Source organism: Mustela lutreola, chromosome 11, assembly GCF_030435805.1.
Source record: "Mustela lutreola isolate mMusLut2 chromosome 11, mMusLut2.pri, whole genome shotgun sequence".
NCBI lineage: Eukaryota > Metazoa > Chordata > Mammalia > Carnivora > Mustelidae > Mustela > Mustela lutreola.
The window spans coordinates 24709182-24728835 of record NC_081300.1 but is presented as its reverse complement, the minus strand read 5'-3'; the positions used below and the strand labels follow the sequence as shown (position 1 = coordinate 24728835).

The window sequence follows — 19654 nt, the reverse complement described above, 5'->3', positions numbered from 1 at the left end:
TTTGGCAGAGAACCATCTGTTTAAGAAAACCCCCAGCAGCTTGGATACATGATCCCACGGCAGGTGAATTACTCTCAGAGACAATGCTTCGTGGGTCTCACTCTGCTAGTGCCATGCAAGGAACACAAGCTTTTAATCTGGAACATTCGCCAGTTGTGTTGCACCAACACCCTAAACTATTTAAGCCTTAAGTCTTCTACTAGTCTTAAAGATAACAAAAAAGAAACAAGTGGCGAGATACTAATGGTGACAGGTAGGAACTTACCATTAAACGGACCTTACTTTAAAAGACAGTCCTCCTGAAATATCAGAACCAAGAGAAATAACCAGATAGGTTACTGTATTATATATTTGAGTATTTTATGTTGTGTAATATAAATTCATCCCAACAACAAAGAGACCATTTGCTTCTTAATATTCTCTTGTATGTTTTCAGCTCAATGTATTGTTTGGTGCAGAAAAAAATAATCAATCCATGGAAACATTAATTCAGTGGGGAAAGCAGTGAGGAAGCCTGACGTGGTAAGGTAATACCAGGAAGTATTATTAAAAGCAAACTGTCTATTTTTCTTTGATTCCATGAGCCGTCCTGAAAGATCTTTATTTGTTCAAAACACTAGAGCTAACCACTCAGAGTTAAATAGTCAGCCTGGTTTTTGCAGTCTTCAGAACCCTGGGTGACTACAATGTCTATTGTTACATATGCAGAGCAGAACAAGGACGCTTACATAAACTGACAGCTTGGGGTTGGTTAGACAGACAGAAGAAGAATTTGCAAGAGTTTATGTTCACTACTGGTGGCTGTAAATGGTAAGAAAAAGTAAAAGCATAAATCATGGATTGAAGCATTTTTAAATTCTCAAATTACATGATTAGAATTTACTCCCCCCCACAAAAACTCCCTCTGTACTATTAAAAGTCATAATTAAGAATCTAACCTATGCTTTATATTATTTTATTGTCAAGAGGTTTGAAAGACCAAAACATTTTCGAGGTTCTGTACAGTCATCAACTTCCCTAGCTCCAAGCAGCAGGAGGTAGGTACAAAATGCAGCCCAAGACAATTGACTTAAAGTCTCAGAGTGATGGCTGCCAGAACTAAGCCTAAACTCTCAGACACCAGCCCACCCTCTAAGAATCAGTCATTAAGTACTTATTAAAAGTCTACAGTGTGGTCATTTGAGAGTTGATCTCCGTAAAGAAATGCAAAGAAGTATAGCACAAATCTTTTCTTTCCAGTAACTGCTACTCTGCTTAGGCAACAAGATTCGCAACTTCAGGCTAGGTCTGTGTGTCACAAGTACCTACACTGGTCAGGTCAAGACGTTCAAGTTCTCTCTCTCCAATACCCACCTCGGGAAGGAGCCGCATTTTCCAGCAGGTAACTCTCTCCTTTCCTGGCCCCTTGTCCCTGCTCTTTGCCCAGAACCCGACTGTGACCCAGAACTTCTATGAAGCGATAAATAGGGCTGGTTGGGTCCTTCCTCTTTGCAATCTGAATAGGGAAACAGGAGCTATGGGGGTGTGTGGGTAGGCTGGGGACGGTGTGTCATGGTAGGAGGCCGGCCATTACAGGTTTTAAGATAAAACGTACATGGGCAGGAAGCTGGCGGAAAACGCTCTACAGAAGGAAGAGGTGATACCAGGAACTGCCTCAACTTTTTTTCCAGGTCCAGACTACATTTTCTTCTGACACAGAAGCGTGGCTGTGAAAGGACAGGGAACTGCCATGACTGGGTGAGGTCAGAGCGGCAGAAACCTGCCAATATGCTACAAGGAGTAACGGAAGACTGAGCGCGAAAGGCAGGACCCCAGTGATTTACTATAAGGCAGGCTTCTTCAGCCTCGGCATTACTACATTCTTTGGTGTCCTGTGTATTATAGGATATTCCTGGCTTCTACCCACTAGATGTCAGTAGCCATCTCCTCCCCAGTTGCAGCAACCCCCAAAAAACCCCAATCAAACCAACCAAAAAACCCCACAAAACAATGAATAAAACAAAACCTTATTCTAGCCATTGCCAAATGTCCCCTAGGGACAAACCCCCCCACGGCTGAGAGCTACTGTTCTAAAGAGGTTGAACTGTAACCTCTGGCAAAGGGAAGCCATGGACTGATTTTAAGCACAGAGAGTCATTTTGTCAGATGCGCTTTTCAGTGCAGAGGCCGACCGTGGCAGGACAGGTAAGGAGGCAAAGGACCCGGCAGGCTAGTGACACAGCACGGCTGAGGATGGTGGACATGCGGACCCAGGCAGGCGTGGTGGAGAAGGACACGGGGCACAGGTGAATGCAAGTTTCGACGGCACAATGAGACGGAACTTCTCCAGGACACAAGTGGATAGAACATTTAAAGGAAAAGGAGAAATGAAGGAGAATTACTCGTAGGGTTCTAGTGTGGTTATTTAGGTGGCTGGGATGAGGGCTATCACACTATTACCTAGGACGGGGAATTTAATAAAAGGAACAGCAGGTTTGAAAATGAGTTGTTTTCAACTTAATGACAGTTTGAGGTAAGTGTGGGATATCCGGGTAGTGAGGTTAGTAGAGTGCGTGTTCACTCAGTCGACACTTACATAGACTACATGGTACGTGCCGGGGCCTCTACAAATATCAACTTCACTTAAACCCCACCACATCCACTGAGAGAACAACTACTGTCACCCCATCTTACCACAGGGAAGGTGCTGCACTAAGAAGTTAAGTAACTTCTCCAAGGTTCCACAGCTGGTAAGTTTTGGAGCCGGGATCCCCAGCTCAGAGTCTGTGCTCTTAGCCACCAAACTGGGATGCCTGCCTCAGGAAAAAGTACTGTGAATGTAGATTTGGATGGTTTTCTGTACGCAAGGCCTGGTAGGTGAAGTCAGAGGCATGCATGTGAACTCCTAGGGAAAATGAGCAAAGAGAGAAGAAAAAAACCAACGTAGCATGAAATACTGAAGGAAAGTTGTGCTTTAAGTCAAAGGCGAAGGCGAAGTCAGAGGAAGGAGCCAGTCAGGGAGATGGCAGGGTCAGCAGACAAAGTCTTAAGGGCAGGAAGTAAGTAATGACGTCTTTGTAATCCCTGATAAACCGTTGCATATAATCTACTCTTTATAAATGTTTTTAATTAAGTATAACCCCAAATAATGATATCAAATACTCATACTTACAGAATAGTCAAAAAAGACTTTAGAGTTGAACAAAACTCATACATGCTTGAGATTTTTCTAAAATACCAAGAGTTTATAGAAGATACACTGTCAGTGAATATGAAACAATAGCACAGAAACCATATGAAATCATTCCTTACATTTATGTCCAGCTAAAGCAGCTTTGAGAAGTTTTATTCACACTCTACTTCACAGCAATGTAACATGTTACTCTATTTTGCATTTTGTTGAAGATCACAGGAAATATTGGCTCTTCTAGGTTTTGCAACTGACAAATACAGAACTGTGTGGTCTCTTCCTAAAGCAGGATTTAGAAAATGTGTATATGAAACTGATTACTTCTCACTTGAAGGAGTTACTGGAGCATCTGGTGAATCTTGTGCTGTACTGCTATAATGAGTCTGTGTATCTAAACAGCTCTCGTTAGGCATTCCTCATCATACTTTACAATCCTATACCCTAAACACAAACATTTAGTAGAAAATGAGTTTCCTCAAGATGAAAAAAAAGTTGGCCCCCATTTCCAATTCAAAGCAAGTATTTCCCACAGGGATAAATCTTGATTTCCAGGTCCAAACTCAGAGTGTTTTCCAACCTTTACCGTGTATAGAAATCATCTGGGGATCTTGCTACAATGAAGGCTCTGATTCAGCAGGTCTAAAGCTGGGCTGACACTGGCATTTCTAACAGGGCTCTCTCTCCCCTCCTGGATGAAGATGTCCATCTACACGGGCTACTCACGTGTGACCCCTTGAGCCAGGAGCACTGGCAGCACTTGGAAATTTGTCAGAACTTCCAGTCCTCCATGGGACCAACACACCATACGGACATCAGCTGCTGAAACTGATGACGCCAGAAACTTACATTCAATTATTTCTTTCAAAATCCATTTATTTACAACTCATTCATTCACAGTTTTCTTTTTTGTTACTGAAGATTGGACCTTCTTTTCTCCCCATTCCTTCCATTATTCTAAACTGTGTATCTAATAGTTAAGCACCTTCCACAAGGCAAAAACCCAGCTGGTTCTTCCAGGCTTTTCTCTTCTAATCCCTACACAGGTCCACAACATGCCAGCTGAATGGAACTGGTTATTTTCTCAACAGAATGTCCTTTATCACACTCCCTCCTGTTCTGTGTTGTCATCGTTGCTGCTTTTCCCCATCAGGCCAATCTCGAGAGTCATCTCTCTCTACTCACTTTGCCAGATTTCTCAGGGAGATGTGATCTCACCATTCTCTGAGCCAACTACTCACCCTCATCTGAGGAGTTTTTCTCTCATTCTAACACTTACTGCATTCTGCTGTACACGTGTATATACTTGTCTTATCTCGGCCACTGAAGTAGAAGCTACCTGGGGGCAGGAATTTCTTAAAACTAATTTGGATACACCTTGCAAGGTGTAACACAATTTCTCACTAATACAATGTTAAATAAAACCCATTAACATCAAGTAAAGCAGTATTCCTTATTGATGATAAACTTGATCTAAATATTCCTAGGTCACAAATCCAAATTCTGTTTCTTATTTCTCCAAGTACAACTGGTTTTCTGCTTTACTCATCACAGACAGAAAACTGGGCACAATATTTTATTCGCTTCTCAACACTTAATACCTAGAAAATTTTTATTTAATCTTGCTTGACACATTATCAGAACATAAATTGTAAACCAGTTAATTTGCCAATTTCTTACTGAACAGGCCAAATGTTGGTGTATCCACTGAGGAAAATGAATCCTGTACTGAAACCTTCCTCAAACCATTATGATGCTCCACATACACACAAAAAAGGAGACTGCAAAACAGCACAGTATCACTGAATCTCTCCCGTTAAATCTCTGAACTACAGCATAGTAACAAAAATTAATATTTAGAAACTAAAGACTCTTCAGAAGACCTGGAAGAATCTGAGGCATGAGGAGATGCTATTTGTGCTTTAAGTCATCATGTTAGTGTTAGTACGAAGTTAGTCAATAGACAAACACAAAAGTACAAACCCAAAAAGTAATCCAATATAATATTAAGACCAACCTAAATTAAATAGTGAGTCACTGGAAATATCCTCTGCTAAATTCTGAGGATAAATATAGAGATCAAGAACATAAGTTAATGTGGAGCAACTGCTAAAGAAGAGGCCAGGTCAATGAGCATCTCTAACCAATGGATGCCAGGTGAGATCAGAGTTTAAAAGTGATGTGGACTTGTGATCACCGCCAATGACTGCAACACAAGACCCCGTCATCTGAACCGCACTGCGCCAAAAGCAAGACCCAGAGAAACAATCTGACTTCACTGACTTATGAAACAAATGTTCTATTTGAGAGCCATTACAACAATCTACCTTAAAGACCAAAAAGTATCCACACGTGTTTGAAAAAACAAAAACAAAAACAAAGAAACCCTACAAATTATATTTATTCATCATTTGTTAATTAGGTTTCCTACCTTAAAGAGCATATCTTTGGCCAAGGGTGGAGAAGGGACCAGAAGGAGCTTCTGGTGATGTTGTGAGAGGCAGAACAATGAGTACCCCCGAAATATCCACCTCCCAACCACCCAAACCTGTGGATGAGTTGCCTTATGTGACAAAAGGGACTCTGTGGTTGTGATTCAGCCACGAACCATGAGATGGGTAGATGAGCCTGAGTGACCTGGAGAGAGCCAAGGCAATCACAAGGATCCTCAAAGTAGAAGAGGGAACCAGATGAGGAGATCAGAGTGACAAGATGTGAGGAGGACTCAACAGCTTACTGCTGATGGCTCTGATAGTGGAGGAAGGGGCCAGGAGGCAAGGGAGACTGGAGCTTCTAGCAGCAGGAAAAGGCAAGGAAAAGGTTCTCCTCTACAACCTCCAGAAAGGAGTCCAGCCCTATAGCATCTGGATTGCAGCCTGTGTTGAACTTTTAATCTACAGACTGCATAATAAATTTGGGTTGTTTTAAGACACTAATTTGTAGTAATTTGTTACAACAGTAATAGGAAAGTGATCAAACAGTAAACTGCTATTAAGAGAATTCTCTAAAACAAACTCAGCTACCCTGTGTAATGTGATGCTCTGCAAATGTGCGAAGATTTAGTTTGCATTCCTAAGAAATATACCTGCTCCTCTGTAAAATGCTAACACACAAAGCCTAAAATTAGATTTTATGAAAAGATGGAGAAGTAAATCCAATTAACTTTGATCAAGAAAGTGGGTTAGAAAATAAAGCAGAATGAGGTATGTTCAACTAAACAAGGAGGTGATAAATATTAAGCAGGAAAATTTGATACTCCTTGTGCATAACATTAAAAAGGGAGCAACACAGTACGCATTCCACTGAGTCAGCCAAAAGGCAAAGTGCGGTATTTCTCTTCAAGCTCCTATTTACCTAATGATCCTCTGGGCAGCATACTGATGGAGAGAACGGAACTGTGCCGACATGTTCGCTAAAGCGGCCAGACAGTTGGTGTGAAGGTACTTGTCCTGTAAGGAAACAGAAGGGTGAAAACAGACATCGAGTCTTCTCTACATCTGAAGCAAGATTAACTGGAAGCAAACGTAAACTCAATTGTCACTGATTTTTAGAGCGTTCAGGCCCACAATCCCTTTCCTCTCATTATAAAATCCTAAAAACTCCATTTTATTCACTACACATCTGGAAGCTATATCTGGTGCAAAAGATTATGATGCTCTTTGTCGTCGCCTTTATCCCTGTCCTGGTGCATTTCAGAACTATTTCACTGCAGAAACATTAATGCTTAACTACAGAGAGCTGCTGCAGAACCTCACAGTTACACAGACTATAGCATATACACCATAATAATCTTTTTTTGTTTTAAAGATTTTATTTATTTGACAGAGACACAGCAAGAGAGGGAACACAGCAGGGAGAGTGGGCAAGGGTGTAGCAGGCCTCCCGCCAAGCAGGGAGCCCAACGCGGGGCTCAATCCCAGGACTCTGGGATCATGACCAAAGCCAAAGGCAGACACTTAACGACTGAGCCGCCCAGGAACCCCCACAATCATCTTTCTGGAGTCAAAACATTCTCCATTTTTAAACATGTCTGACTTCTAGAGTTTCAGATAAAAGACTGTGAACATGTATCCACATTAGCCTCATTATAGTAAACTTGACCGTTTCTCTGAGCTACAAATTGCTTCTCTATTGAGCAGAACTGAAATTTGCTCCCAGATGCTGCAAATACAATCCAGCTAAAATTTTCCTTTCGCTCTTTAAAGTATTCATTCTACTTTTCTTTTCCATTTAAATTCATATTTCTTGTGCTTGTATCTTCATACACTTTGTTGTTGCTGCTTTTAAAGAGCAAATCAGTTTTAGTGGTCTAGCAAAGACAGACATCTTTTATCTAAACATGCCCCACTGCCCATTTTATGTAAAATACCTCTAATCCACACAACCTATTAAATATTAAGAAACAGATACTATATAAGGTAGAAGGAAACATCAAAGCAAAAAATGATGATCTTCTTATAATGTGTCAATATTTATTAATATTTTAGTATTATTTTGTTAAAGTATATATTACATTATAAAACATGAATTACTTTTAATTAATAAAAAAGAAACACACTATACACATTACTTTAGAATCATGTATTTCAGTGACTATATGTACATCTGTTATTTTTTTTTACCATATTTCTTGAATATGTTAGTATTCTACATATTGAGATTGCTTTAAACTACAGGCCCAACTGTACTATACATATAAAGATAAAAATAATTGCTATGGAATACTTACTCTTGTCCTCGTCATGTTGTACTGAATGGTTCTTATTACAACCAGTATCAGAAGACTCCCCAGTGAAATTTCAGTTAAAACCCGTTCTGAATACCAACTAATATTTTTTAATATCTGTAATAGGGAAGAAAAGTTTAAGTAAATATGACTGCTTCAGGGAATAAAGGATTATCCATGTCTAAAATCTCAGATAAGCCATGGCTTTGCTCTGAAGGTGAGTTAAACAATATAAAAGTGAATTGTGAGACTTTCAGTTCAAGATAGCAAAACAGTGCTGAGGTTCACTTCTCTTTCCTTCTTCCTTCTTAAATAGAAAAGAGATCTGGAAAACAGGAGGATATCATTAATACACAAAAAGGAAATATATTTGAAAGATGGGCAGCACAAAGGCAAGACCGAAAAATTGGAAAAAGTGGAAATAGGAAAACTGAGGAGTCTCTTGAAAAGTAGAGTTCTCTCAACAACCACAGAAAACCTTCATACTTGTGTTCAGGAAAAGCCAAGAACACAAATAAACCAAGATCCAGAAGATCCATGCCATGTTCTGCTCTGGCTGCTGAGAGCTGGTAGCTCTGGTGCTCACCTCCAGGCACCATAAGCAAGAACTGTTTTCTAGCTTAAGCTGGTGAAGTTCCACAGTGGAATGAAGGATGGACATCAGAGAGAGACAAAAACTGGACACTGCAGATTTGTGATTTGAAAGACTAATTCAAAAGTTCTCTCAGACAACAGCAATAAACAGGCAAAAAGATAAAGTATGAGAGAAAAGCAGAGACCTAATGTCTACTTAGTAAAAGTTCCAGAAAGTACAGACTAGAAGGAAAACAGAAAAATTAGTAATAGGATAAAGTTTTGCTGAGGAGAGGAAAAACTTCCAACATTATGAGGAGAAATAATGAGAAAAAGTAAAAATAGTTTGGCAAAACTTCTGAATTTATAGTATATAATAAAATCTTATTGGCTCCCAGATAGAAGAAGGTTATCACCAAAAAAGAAAAGCAAACTAACATTAGATTTCTTGTCCTAAACACTATACATCTGCATAACAAGAGAACAATGCCTATACATTTCCGAGGAATGGATTATGATTCTAGAATTCTATATCTAGAGGAACTACCACACAAGTATACAAACAAATAAAGACTTGAAAGTATGCAGAGTCAACATGAACTGTTCATGCACCACTTCTGGGGGAAAAAACAAACCACCACACATGTAAGTATTTAGTTGTCCATCCTTCCCACTGTGACAACAACAAAAAATGACAGATCAAGAAATTCAAGAGGAGAATAAGGACTACCAAACAAAACCCAAAAGCCACAACCAACCACAATCATAATCCATGAAGTCAGAGAAATAAAATTAAATCTAAGTAATATGGTTGTACCTCAGTTCTTCTAAAAAAATTGTTAAAATTGACATTTCTCTGGTAAATCTTCCCCCCCACCAAAGTCCAAATAACAGGATGAATGAGAAAGGGGGTATAGAAACAGACCAGAAGAATAAAAAAAAGTAGAGATACTGTGTTCAACTTCATGCAAGTGCACACGAGTGCCTTCACAAAAGATTTTCACTCAGTTCAACTATGTGGCAAGAGTCCCAAATCACCTAGCACCCGCCTTTACAAATAACCAACCCTGACCTGTTCTGCAGTATCCACTCAGAGGCTGGCACACGGCAAACACCCACTAAATGGTAGCTGAGTATTGTTTGTGAGGTTAAAAAATGTAAATGTGTACGCATCCCCGTGTATTCATGACTAAGGATGTAAGTGGAAGAGATAACCTAATGTGTAAAACAAATAACAGTTGAAAAAATTCAAAACAATGAGTTTTGCCATTGAATCTTTACAAAGAACAGTGAAGTGCCCAGTCCCTCTGACTTACTCTCTAAGGCACCGGTTCTCAAAACGTGGTCCTGGGACCCTGTACAGGTCCCATAGACACGTGTGGACAATTCTTAAGGCCAAAACAATTTTCATGATAATACCAAAATATTACTTTCCACTCTCATTCTCTCATGAGCACACAGTTGAATTTTTCAGGTGGTACATAACATGGCTGATAATGTAACAATTTTAGTACAGAAGCAGACATGAGAATCTGTAAGTCTTCCGTTAAGGCAATTTGTTCAAGAGATTTGTAAAAAGGTAAATGCCATTCTTCTTGCTAAATTTTTGTTTGGCAAAACAGTTATTTTTCATAAAAATATATTGTTGATGTATCTAGCATGTATTGGGGTTTATTATAATAACTATTATTTCCAAATGACCTGATTAAATATTTTTCAAATATCTCAGTTTTAATTTCTAGTATGGTAAATGTACAGAACTAAAACCCACAGAAAAAAACCATTTGGTGTCCTCAATTATTTTTAAGTGTAAAGACCAAAAAATTTTAGAACCAATGCTCTTAAGTCTCCAAATAAATACTAAAACAGGATACTCATTAGGCAACTTTACTAGTGAGAAAAGTCTCTGCCTTTTTTTTTAAGATTTTATTTATTTATTTGACAGAGAGAGAGATCACAAGTAGGCAGGGGGGGGGGGGGAAGCAGGCTCCCTGCTGAGCAGAGAGCCCGATGCAGGACCTGATCCCAGGACCCTGAGATCATGACCTGAGCCGAAGGTAGCGGCTTAATCCACTGAGCCACCCAGGTGCCCCAAGTCTCTGTCTTTTTAAAGGCCACACATTTGAATATAGTTCAGTTTCTCCTCTCTCAGCTCCTTTATTTAGAAATAGATTGTCATAACCCATCCTTATTTGAAACAGAGGTCATTAGTTCTTAACATCTGCTTGTGTGTGACAATTATAAACCTGGATGGAAGAAATGTTTTGAATAAAAGGAGTCTTATTCATTTGACATTCAACAAATATTTAAATGGTATCCACATAGTAAACTGATAATGTCACTATAAAAATAAGAAATCCAATTTAGTCTTTACATAAAACTTTTTCTTCCTGTGAAAAATATATTATTGTTTAGAAATTCTGGTTGTGTTTAAGAAAAATTATAAAGAACTAGTTATAAAGCTCACAAAGCTTCCCATGGGACATCAATGCATCATGGGTAACATACAGAAATTCTTTTTGGTAACTTAGCTGTAGCCATTGACCTATTTAGAACCTATTTAAACTACTTAACTTACAAAAGCAATTCCCCATTTCTTGTATCCAATATTCAGACATACAGTTTAATAGTCATAGACTGGCATCTTGATTATACAATTTCATGGTCAACTAACTCAAATAATATGAAAAGGAAACCTCTCAAGGATCTGAAAATGTCTTCTTTCTTAAAAAGGATATGAGAATTGCTTGTTGTAAGTCTTTTCCTGAGCTTTCCCCTCATATAGATTTGATTTTATTGAATATCTCTTCCAAATGTTTATATGCTAGAGTAGAGTAACATACTGTGTAATATCAACTCTTTAGAATATCAAGTATGTTTAGAAAGGCAGAGAATAATTAACTTCCATATTCCCACAACTGACATTAACTGTTAACATTTCACTTTTTTAAAGATATAAATCCCATTTTATTCCTCCAAAGTAGGGATACACTATCAACCGCAAATCAACCACTATCTTAAACTTAGTATGTACCTTTCCTGTCCCCTTCAAATGCTTTCTATGTACACACACTCCCTCCAAAGCCTAGGAGATTCCTTTGTGTATTTGCTAGTTTATAAAAGCAATACCATGGTGTCTTAGGTTGAATAGTGTCCCCCAAATTCATGTCATCCAAAACCTGTGAATGTGATCTTACTTGAAAATGGGGTCTTCATAAATACATAACCGAGATGAGGTCCTACTGGGTTGGGATGAACCCTAAATCCAGTATGACTGGTGTCCCTAGAAGAGGAGGAGGAGACACACAGAAACAGGCACCCACGTGAGAGGAGGACATGACACAACAGACACACAGAAGCACAGAAGCTGCAAGCCAAGGACAACAAAGACTGGCCACCAGAGACCAAGATGAGGCAAGACCTGTCTCCTAGGTCTTTCAGAGATACCATGGTACTGCTGACACCCTGCTTTTGAACTTCTAATTGCCAGAACTCTGACAATCAATTTCTGTTGTTTTTAGCTACCCAGTTTGCAATAATTAGTTATGGCAGCCCTAGGAAAGTAGTACACATAGGTATTTGTTTGCATCTTATTTTTTTTTCCACTCAATATGTTCCGTAACCCCCCCATGTTGATGCATATAAGGAAATTAATATTTACCACATATGCCAAATTCTGGTAGTACTAATCATTTCTTAAAATGAATACAACTATGGTCATTAATAAACAGCTGTTGCCCCAAGCCACTCTCCCAGGACCACCTGGGGGTTCCGCAGTGATGGGACCATGGCTGATATCCTTCTTACTGGCTGACTCTGGTTCCATACTAGTTAAATGTCTGAATATCACCCTTACTGCATCCCACCTAAGTACTGAATAGTACTATACCAACAGGCCACATGTTCTTGGGTCCAATCTTCTATTAATGGAAATTGGGGTTATTTCCAGTTTTTCCCCTAGTAAAAACAATGTTACAAGGTAGATTCTTATCCTTACTACCCAAAATCTCACTACAGGATACTCAGATACCAGGGACCCCTTACTCTCCATATTTTCATACTCTGAACATTAATTATTAAGTCAGTCAGGAAACATATAAATTTTAAAAAGAAAAATAATCTGTAAAACACCCGTTTTAAGCCATTCATTTTTCAGTACTTTATGACTTCAAAAGCGAATCTCCAAGAGTTTGCGAGGAGGCCAAATTGCAAAGTCACTGAATAGCTTTTTTTTTTTTTTTTTTTTTTAAATGAACATAGGCTTGGGTCACTATTAACTAAAAAGCATAGAGCAGCCGTGTTCATCACAACGGCATGAATCACAAGCAGGTATTTGGCTTCAAATTTTTCTTTTAAATTTTATTTATTTATTTGGCAGAGAGAGACAGTGAGAGAGGGAACACAGCAGGGGGAGTGGGAGAGAGAGAAGCAGGTTTCCCACCTGCCCTGATCTGGGGCTCGATCCCAGGACCCTGGGATCATGACCTGAGCTGAAGGCAGATGCTTAACAACTGAGCCACCCAGGCGCTCCTAACTTAAATTTTATTAAAATTTAAAATTCAATTCCTCGGTCACACCAACCACATTAAAAATACTACCATCTCAGACAGCACAGAAATTTCACAGAAGTTAAATAGCCTGGTATAAAGAACACCACTGTATCCAGCACTGTTTTCTTAAATGCTAATATTTTGCTTCTGACATCCTGAAATCCCTAGCCACTCCTCACTGATCCTGTCCTCTAACCTCTGGCAGCCTGAATTTGATACTTCATTACCATGCAGATTTTTGAGATTTATTATTACCAATACATGCAGCTCTATTTGATTCACTCTAGCTGTTCTACAGTATTCCATTTATGTTAGCATTTATTTGCAATTTTTGAACACTACAAACAATGCTACAATGCACATTCCTTCAAATGAGCTATTGTGACTCTCTGAAAAAGTTTTTCTTAGGACACAACCAGGAAATGGAATTGCTGGGAGGTTGAGTACCTGCTTCTGCAGGTTATTTGAGGAACATAAAAGGCCAGATTTCTTTCAAAAGCTATTCTGCTCATTTACATAGTATAAGAGCATCCTCCTTCTCTACAACCTTACCAATTCTTTTTTTTTTTTTTTTTTTAAGATTTTATTTATTTATTTATTTGACAGAGAGCAAGATCACAAGTAGGCAGAGAAGCAGGCAGAGAGAGAGGAGGAAGTAGGCTCCCTGCGGAGCAGAGAGCCTGATGCGGGGCTCGATTCCCGGACCCTGGGACCACGACCCAAGCCTAAGGCAGAGGCTTTAACCCACTGAGCCACCCAGGCACCCACAACCTTACCAATTCTTTTTTCTTTTTTTTTAAAGATTTTATTTATTAATTTGACAGAGAGAAATCACAAGTAGACGGAGAGGCAGCCAGAGAGAGAGAGAGAGGGAAGCAGGCTCTCCACTGAGCAGAGCGCCCGATGCGGGACTCGATCCCAGGACCCTGAGATCATGACCTGAGCCGAAGGCAGCGGCTTAACCCACTGAGCCACCCAGGCGCCCCAACCTTACCAATTCTTAACAAAGCTTGTAATTTCTGCCAAACTGATGAGTACAAAATATTTGTTGTTTTAATTAGCATGATCCTGACAAATCAGCAGTTTGAATATCTTTTAAAAATGTTTGCTGGTCATTCCGGTTTTATATTCTGTTTATTACTTTGCCTATTTTTCTATTGAAGACTTTGGTTTTACTGAACAATCATGCTAACCCATCTTCCTGTCTGCGTCCTGTTTTCCCCTTTATTAACCATGAAAGTTTTTCATTGCAGTGCAGCCAAATTTATTAATGCGTTTTTTCATGGTTTATACATTTATGCTATCTTTAGTCCATAAAAACATTATCCTTTAGCTTCTCTTTGAAGATTTTAAAGTTCAGCTTTTCATATCTAGGCCTTATTAACACAAGTGCAGTATGTCCTTCTATGGGGGCAAAATCATCACTTTTCCTGTGAGATAAGACAAGATCTCAATCTCAGCAAAATTTACCACTACTTCCATCATACATTTGTGTTGCTGTATGTGAGTGTGTAATTTCTGGACTCTCCAAATTCTTTTGCATTTATCTTTTTTTAAAAAAAATTTCTATTGTTAATGAAACACATTTAATTACTAATGTTTTATAACTAGTCTTCTCTGGTAGGATAACTCCACATTGTTTTTCTTCAAAAACTTCCTATGCAAAATGTTCTTCCATATGATTTGAGGGACTGCAGTTGACACTTGAGCAATGCAGAGGTTAGGGGTGCCCAACCCCCTGCATGCACAGTCAAAAATCCATCCAAAAGTCCAACTTTTGACTTCCAAAAAATTTACTTAATGATAAGCTTACTAAGGAAGAGAAGATATATTTACAGTACTATATTTATTGAAAACATCCATGTATAAGTACACTCACACAGTTCAAATCTATTTTACTCAAAGGTCAACTGCAGTTGATTAAGTCTCACAAAAATCTCGAGATTTTGATCAGGATTGCATTCAACACAATGGTTAATTTGAAAGCAAAATTAACAACTCTGTCACTGAGTCCTCCTATCCATGAACATGGTATCTCTATTTATTAAGTCATCTTTAATATCCTTCATTTAGGTAATTTTTCTCATAAAAAATGTTGCACTTCCTCTGTTACATGATTCTCAAGTACACTACAGTTTTATTGGTATTATAAGTAGCATCTCTAGATCACATTTTTGAAGACTTATTTTTTGAGAAAGAGAGGGGGACAGAGAGGAAGAGAATCTCAAGCAGACTCCCTGCTGAGCATGGAGTCAGATGGAGGGCTCTTAAGCTGAGATCACAACCTGAGCTGAAATCAAGAGCTGGACATTTAACCCACTGAGCTACCCAGGCACATTTCTAGAACACATTTTTGAAGAGCTTTGTTACTGGTGTGTAGAAATTGTATTTGTTTATATATGGATCTCAGATTCAGAAGATTTGCTCAACTTTCCTAACAGTTCAAATATTATTATAGTATCTTGAATTCTCTATGTGGTTAATCCTAACATCTGTAAATACAGACATTTAGATTTCCTCTCTTTCCAAGTTTAACTAACTTGCTTAGATTTTTGATACAACACTGAAGAGGAGGGGTAATACAGAACATCCTCTTTGTTCTGACTTCCAAGAAAATATTTCTAAAATTCTCCAATTGAGTACAATACTTTTAACGGTAGATTTTTATAGATATACCCAGTTAAGACAAAGAATTTCTTTTCTATCCCTATTTTGTTGAAATTTTTGTTTTGATTATCATGAATAGGTGTTGAATTTTATCAAATCTTTTTCTATGTCTATTGAAATGAATGTATGGGTTTTCTCTCTTAAATGTATAAGTTACATTAAGAGATTTTCCAATATTAAACCACCCTCACATTCCTGGAATATTGTTATTGACATAGATAACATAGACACATTCCTCCCACCTGCCCCTTCCTGCTCATCAGGGAGCCTGCTTCTCCCTTTGCCCTTCTCCACTGCTTGTGCATGCACATGACTCTTTCTCTCTCTTTCTCTCAAATAAATAAAATCTTTAAAAAAAATTTGTTTTAAGTATAATTTTTATAAAAGGGGGAAATTTGGAAAGATACTTCACAAAATAGGATATATAAGCACATGAAAAGTACATGAGGTCTGAGGAAATGCAACTTCAAGCCAAAAATGAGATACCAGAATCTATTTCATGGACAATCAGATCCACAACTAATAATTCCACATAAAGAACTTTGGTAGAAACATTTACTTACTCGTTTTCACTACTACATATGGAAAGGAAAAGAAAAATAAACAAAGGTCAATATGAAAGTCAAATTCTAGAGGGGAAAGAAATTTGTTTAAATACCTGAATTTGAAATGTCATCTGCAATATCCAGAAATCCTTACAGAACCGAGTCTGAATATGAACAGAACCTAATATTTTATCAGAACATAGACATTTTTAACTCTTTCTTTTCTTAATCATCTTTCTGGGGGGGTTTTATCTTTGTCTTAAACAGAACCCTGTCTTATCATCTCCTATTTCTGCAGTCAGTAAAGTTTAATTTTAATGCAAACTCCTATTCTAACTTTAATTACTAAATAAAATAAGCATATCAAAAAAGCATAGAAAACAATATAATAAAAAGTGTATCCATACTTGAATTTTGTCAAATCTTAACTTTTTTTGTCATATTTGCTTCAAAGTTCTTTTTGGTAACTTCTTGTTTTATTTTGTTTTCCATACTGTTGAAGCGAATACAACATTACAGACATAGGTGAAACCCTGCTGTGTACCCTTCTCCATTTTCTTTTTTTTTTTTTTTTTTTCATTTTATTTATTTATTTGACAGACAGAGATCACAAGCAGGCAGAGAGGCAGGCAGAGAGAGAGAGGAGGAAGCAGGCTCCCTGCCAAGCAGAGAGCCTGATGCGGGACTCGATCCCAGCACCCTGAGACCATGACCTGAGCCGAAGGCAGAGGCTTGACCCACTGAGCCACCCAGGTGCCCCCCCTTCTCCATTTTCATTCCCTTTTTGAACTCTTCAGATGTAGCCAGCACCCTGCTGGACTCTGCAGGGTGCTCTCAAGATTTTCAATATTATCAACAGTGCTGTCAGATGACCGTTAATCAGCAGGTGCGCTCTATGGCAAAGTGCATATACAACCTTGGAGTAGAACTGCGAACTTAGGGTTAGACGCTGCTTCAGTTTTATTACTGTCTCTTCAAGCTAAACAAATACCTGCCCTTGACCCAGGGATGCTACCCTAGGTATACACCCAAGAGAATGAGGGCACATGTCTGCTGATGTACAGGTGCAAAAATGGGACAGCAGCCTTATAAAAATAGTCGCAAACTGGGGGGGAAGCAATTATTTACCACGAAGAGAATGGATAAATATACTGCAGCATATTCATACAACAGAATAACACCTAGAAATACAAAAGAACCAACCGGTGATGCAGTAACACAGGTCAATTCAGCAGTACTCTGGACTAAAAGAAGCCAATACAAAAGATAGCATACTGTACTCCAAGGAGAGATAAAAACTAATCTATTGGGAACAAAGTCAGAATAGTGGTTCACTATTGTGGGGTACTGGCCAGGAAAAGGCATTTCTGTTATGTTAGAAGTGTTCAGTAAATTGATCTGTGTGGTAATAACACAGGTATATACATATGCAAAAACTCCTAAGTTGTACCTTCAAAATCTGTGCACATTTTATACTTCAATTTAAATGTTTTTACTTTTTTTTTTTTTTAAGATGTTATGTATTTGAGAGAGAGACAGAGATAGCTAGAGAGAACACGAGTGGTGAAGAGAGGGAGAAGCAGATTCCCCACTGAGCAGGGAGTCTGATGTGGGGCTCGACCCCAGAATGCTAGGCTCATGGCCTGAGCCAAAGACAGACGCTTAACCGACTGAGACACCCAGGCGCCCCAATTTCAGTGTTTTTAAAAATTACATCAGGCCTAGCTTGTGTTCCCTCTGTCGCTGTGTCTCTCTGTGTCAAATAAATAAAATCTTAAAAAAAAAAAAAAGATAAATGCTATAAAAAATGAGAAAATCAATACAAATATTTTCTCTGTGGTACTTTACTAAACCATAAGAATCAAGAAGTTTGTATGTTTTATCCTCTTTCTACAGTGTCAAGATTCCTTAAATCTTAGTTGAAATGATGGTCACACCATATAAGAGACAAAAAAAAGTTTTAATGGAACATCTTCAGAGAAGAGTAAACGTGTCACAAAAACCCTACTGAAGACAAGAAGAAAAGAGTGTTTGTATCCTATGAGGTGTGAAAGCCCTAACCCCCTCTCCCACTAGACCCCCACAGCAGGAAGACTGGAAGAGCCCCTCTGAGAAACTGATCAGCCCAAAGAAAAGGCCTACAGAGAACAGAGTGCCCAGAGAAACAGACCATGCAGAGAGAGTTAAAAGCAAGTAAAAGTCTTGCCCACATATAGAACTTACAATCAACTTTTTAGTGCCTTACTTCTAAATAAAACAAACACGGATCACCAAACATTTGACTTAAGCCTCCAATATGGCCAAAGACAGAAGTCAAAGAAGAAAACGAAACTAAAAAGATATTCAATGTATTTTAATGTACCTAGAGGGAATTCTCCGTTTTGTTGAGGTATGGGAGCTGAATGAGTGATGGATACATGAATAAAAAACTGGGCAATCGCGTGCAACAGAAAAACCAAAACATGAACAAGAAAGGAAATGCAATGAACATACATTACATAGCTGAGCTAAGAATACTAGTTAATCATAAGCATGAAAAAGCTGAGTTCTCAAGCTGAAAATGGTAATAAAAAAGAAGGAGGGGTAAAAGTATATGAGTAGAAAGGGGGCTGGGAAGCCAGAGGGAACAGGCATGATGTGCAGGAAGGAGAGCTAATTATGACTTATTTTCCATTTTAGGAAGAGGATAGTTAATATCTAAATCTGGAAAATCAAGAAATAACAAAATAAGAATGTTATTTAGAAACATGGGCAAAGCACTGGTCTTTGGGAACTGGGAATCAGGTGTAGTAGGGTAGACATGGGATGTATTATGTTGCATTAAAACCTGGTATATAAGTTTTAAACCTTCTATACACATTTTAAAACAATGTGTACATGTGTTGGAGTGCCTAGCTGGGTCAGTCAGTGCTTGTAAGTTTGAGCCCCACATTGGGTGCAGAGATTACTTAAAATCTTAAAAAACACTATATACATGTGTTACTTTGATACAAAGAAAATACGAAGAGGAAGATAAAAATCAGTTTGGGGTTGGAACTCACCCATAAGACTAAAACTGGAAGAGTTAAATTATGTTACATTGTTTTCAAAAACATAAAACAATTTCTCAGGTTTCTTCTCTTTACTTCCTATTCTTTCACTTATTCTGTATACAAGATTCAACCTGTTTGACAATTTCTGCCACAACTAAGAAGGGGAAACGAAACAGAGAGGAAAAATGAACTCAGTGGCAGCAAAAACATTTGCCTCAGTTACTGAGGAAACCATTTTTTTTTTAAATTTTTTATTTTTTATAAACATATATTTTTTATAAACATATATTTTTATCCCCAGGTCTGTGAATCACCAGGTTTACACACTTCACAGCACTCACCAAATCACATTTTGACAGAGTTTTTAATAGTGGCTAACAGTCATTCAGAAAAAA

The 19654-nt window shown here is 38.3% G+C and overlaps 1 protein-coding gene across 2 annotated transcripts in view; it reads right to left on the bottom strand.

The window, feature by feature from the left end:
• DYM (dymeclin) overlaps positions 1–19654 on the bottom strand; it is a 332798-nt gene that overhangs the window by 178835 nt on the left and 134309 nt on the right. For both annotated transcript variants that reach the window (XM_059140168.1, XM_059140169.1), the window contains exons 12-13: positions 7896–8009; positions 6521–6615 (exon numbers count right to left, since the gene is read on the bottom strand). In XM_059140168.1, the coding sequence (XP_058996151.1) occupies positions 6521–6615; positions 7896–8009 (209 nt within the window). The remainder of the gene's footprint in view (positions 1–6520; positions 6616–7895; positions 8010–19654) is intronic.